The 3769-nt window shown below is 28.1% G+C and overlaps 1 protein-coding gene across 1 annotated transcript; it reads right to left on the reverse strand.

The window, feature by feature from the left end:
* Window positions 1–49: 49 nt before the first annotated feature.
* LOC108575236 (putative Dol-P-Glc:Glc(2)Man(9)GlcNAc(2)-PP-Dol alpha-1,2-glucosyltransferase) lies at window positions 50–1741 on the reverse strand. The gene is made up of 4 exons (XM_017937979.1): window positions 1562–1741; window positions 1068–1410; window positions 863–1002; window positions 50–787 (listed from the first exon to the last, which is right to left on the reverse strand). Exons 1-4 carry the CDS (start codon window positions 1739–1741, stop codon window positions 50–52), a joined length of 1401 nt encoding a protein of 466 aa, XP_017793468.1.
* Window positions 1742–3769: the final 2028 nt, after the last annotated feature.

Consider the following 3769-nt stretch of genomic DNA (forward strand, 5'->3'; position numbering starts at 1 on the left):
TTATTAAAGAAATCACATTTATAACTATAAAGTTTGACTATTCTAGAAGTCACCAGGAAATTCTTTGAGGATGAAGTTGATTTCTCCAATAAAAGACTTTATTTGCGAAAATATAGAATTGCAGAAAATTCACAATCAATATGGTTATGGATTCTGCTATAATTTGCCATGTTTTTGGTTTCTCAATTAAAAAACGATAAAGTATATATGGCATAATAAAATAACGTGGTTCTATTAGTAACTGAGGAATGAGTACTGCAGAAATCATAAGAATGTAATTGATCTGTGTTATAAATCTTAAATGTTTGATTCCATGAAACATTGTGTACAAGGTGAATGAGTATAAGGGTACTAATAAATATTTGAACAACCTGTACCTTCCCATAAACTTATTCCAAAAGTAAAACACATAATGCCTATTGTCAGCTAATACATATGGATGAACAAGAGTATTAAAATGAACTATTACAGTTAAAAGTACTAAAATGCAGCCTGTAAAAATCCAATGTTTACTTATAAATTTAAAATAATCCTTCCAATTAACAATCATGTATGGCCATGAGAAACAAAACAGAAAAGCAGAAAAATATAATAGTTGAGGGATATGAATAGTGGGAACATGGGCTGTTTTATCTCCAACTACAATTCCTTTGTTCCAAATAATAAAGGCAACAAATGTTAAACATACTACACCATATGGAAACAATTGAATACATAATTGAAGGATAAATTTTATAAGCGATGTCCATCCATGGCATATTTCTTCTACAATCTTCTTCCATAACAGCTAAAAGGTGCACAATACTGTAAATGTGATATAAACTAAATAATTCAATTTTCTTTATGATAATAATTTACTCACTCTTAAATAAATAATAGAACTATATTGTTCACGTGACATTGATTTCTTTATTTTAAGATCTAGCAAATCAAATATACGTTCCACAGTAACAAATGCAACCCAAATAATGTTTGTTTGGCGAATTATCACAGACAAAAGACCTGTACAACATTAATTATAATTTCATCTGTATAACAAATTAAATTACATTGCTTTTTATACATACCTACAAAAGCTGCGATTGTAAATTTTTTATGTAAATGTAATAATAACATTAGTAATATTGCATTAACAGATATAACATCTGTATAATATAAGAAATGCCAGAAAAATAATGGTGGAAAGAACATAATGTTATAAGCCATAACAAGTTTCTTCCAACCATTCCACCTTTGCATCCAATGAGTTATTGAAATTTGTTTAAGTATAATAAGAGAAAGATAAAAATTAAGAAATGTTCCAAGCAAATTTATGCATCTCAAATAAAAAATATTACAGAGTTTTAGGGGTGACAATATCACAGTTGCAATTAGATATAACCCAGGTAAAGTAGTAATTTTTGGATCCCACTGAAAATAATATATCCCTCAAATAATTCTTTGCACTGTACGCGAGCATATTTTAAATCTCTTTTAGTTCAGAAAGAAATTTATTTTTTAAATCGAAGGAACCTTATAATATTTTACAGAAAATAAAAATTAATTAGAAATAAAAACGTACCTGTGTGAAATTACCTGCACAATACTGCAATGTCTGGGGTACATGGAAAACTTCATCAACGTAATAATGGGGTTGTATGCGGTTCAAATAAATAAATAATGTTATGACACTTAAACAAACTAATGGTATCGAAATCTTTTGTGTGCATTGAACAACTTTAACCAAGGATTGATTCGCCATTTCATCGATGAAAAGCGAAAATTAAATGAAACCAGAACTTACAAATGACGTTGCACAAAAAATTAAAATAATTTTTTACACAGTGGACACTGATAAGTCATTTAAATTAATATACACTTAATCGAAGACATTTATTTATTACGCCAATCATTTTAATCATACATATTAATACATGGCAGTATTATTGAACTTTTTAACAGCCACACTTTAAAGATTAATTTTTTTTTTAAACCATTCCGAATTATAACACGTGTCACGTTAAACAGAACACTTCGGAGTTTATATCAGTGGTGATACTGAAACATGTTTACTCTGAAGTTAGCACCATATGAAAAATTTTGAATTAACGATTCGACGTATCGATCCATGAAAAACTCGACTTCAAAAAAGGCGCGAAATAAATAACGTGGAAAATTGTAGGTATACTTTTGATAAAAATTTAAAAAATTGGGATATTAATTTCTGCGGCACGTAAATTGTTTAAATAAATAAATTTCGTTCTAATATTGAAGTAAATAAGTTTATTTCAACTTAATCTCAGATTCAAGGTGAAACAATCTGAGAAATCTTGTTCTTCGTTCGTCCGTAGAAACGTTGGCAGAATACAAATATTAATACTTTACAAATAAGTAGATTGCAAATACTAGGCGAACTCGATCTAACATGATACGCTTCTTATTTAAATATTGTGCTTACTTTCTATCCTGTTCAACCAAAATCTTAAGAAAGTCGAGTATATATTTATATATTCTCCAGGGATATGTTGTACAGGAATTAAAGAACAATTTATCGGTATATCAATCCTTACAAATACTTGTAATTCCATCACAAAATTTTAAATTAAAATAATATATCTAATGGTAATTACAGAAAAATTTCTGAAATTATATTAAAGATTCCAATAAAATTAAAATCAAATATGATTCATTGTAATATCAAATGTTTATATCGAACGGATCAGTAAAAATCGATTATTGAGTCAAATTACATCCATTCTTCTTTTTTCAGATTTAATTTCCTTCAGTTCTCGATTGTTCATTTAATGTACGCAGTCAATCATATATTTTGTGTACAATTCCTCCTCGATGTATCATTTAGATGGAGCTTATAAATGCTATGATGTATCAGTATAACGCATATCAATGTTCAGTTTGATTTCTATTCTATTCGATGATTTCCTTGGCCCTTCAGGGAAATCGATCCACACCGTACATATCGAACTTTATGGCATTTTTGTTTACCTGAGAATAATTACAGGATAATTGTCAATGCACTAAATGTAAAATAATCGAAGTTCTGTTCTCGAAGTACAATGCACGAGTGTGTATATGTATGTATGTGTCTGTGTATAAGCAACTTTTTGCGACTGTCGCACGTGTAAAACATGATCCTTTTATACATATAGACATGATACATAAAAAAGACATAGGCAAACTGTATATATCACGTGTGTGTATGCATACACAAATTCATATATTTATGTATGCACTGTACAAAGCTGAGCATTTCCTTGTTGGGGATCCTAGTGTCGTCTAACTTCTTAATTGAAGGGTACTTAATAATCTCTTTCGCGTTCTCTTTTCATTTTTTTTTTCCTTAATCAGTCTAAAGTAAATGAAGCATAATGCAGATCTCTCAAAAACAATGCAACTTTTGAGCTTATGTACAAGTACTGGTTACTTATTGTTAACAAATTACAGTAAACTCTAAACTATCAATTATTGTTTATATATTTTCTTATAAATGTAAAAATTTGTATAACTTTCAATCAAAAACAAGAAAATATCTATTTAAATTAAAGCCACAATTAATGAGAAAAAAGTTTGACATTTGAATAAAAACTTTTGATATTAAATTTTTAGAAATGTAAAGAAACAATCTAAGTACACAATTTTCTTTTATATCTGGAATGGATAATGAATAAAAAATTATGCTTAAATAGAACAGAATGACTACCTTGCAATGATATTGAAATGAGGGTGTTTTGATTACTTTTAAAAATTTTAATGTATAAAAAAGAAACTAAAT

This window comes from Habropoda laboriosa, unplaced genomic scaffold (genome assembly GCF_001263275.1).
Source record: "Habropoda laboriosa isolate 0110345459 unplaced genomic scaffold, ASM126327v1 scaffold207, whole genome shotgun sequence".
In the NCBI taxonomy this organism is placed as follows: Eukaryota; Metazoa; Arthropoda; class Insecta; order Hymenoptera; family Apidae; genus Habropoda; species Habropoda laboriosa.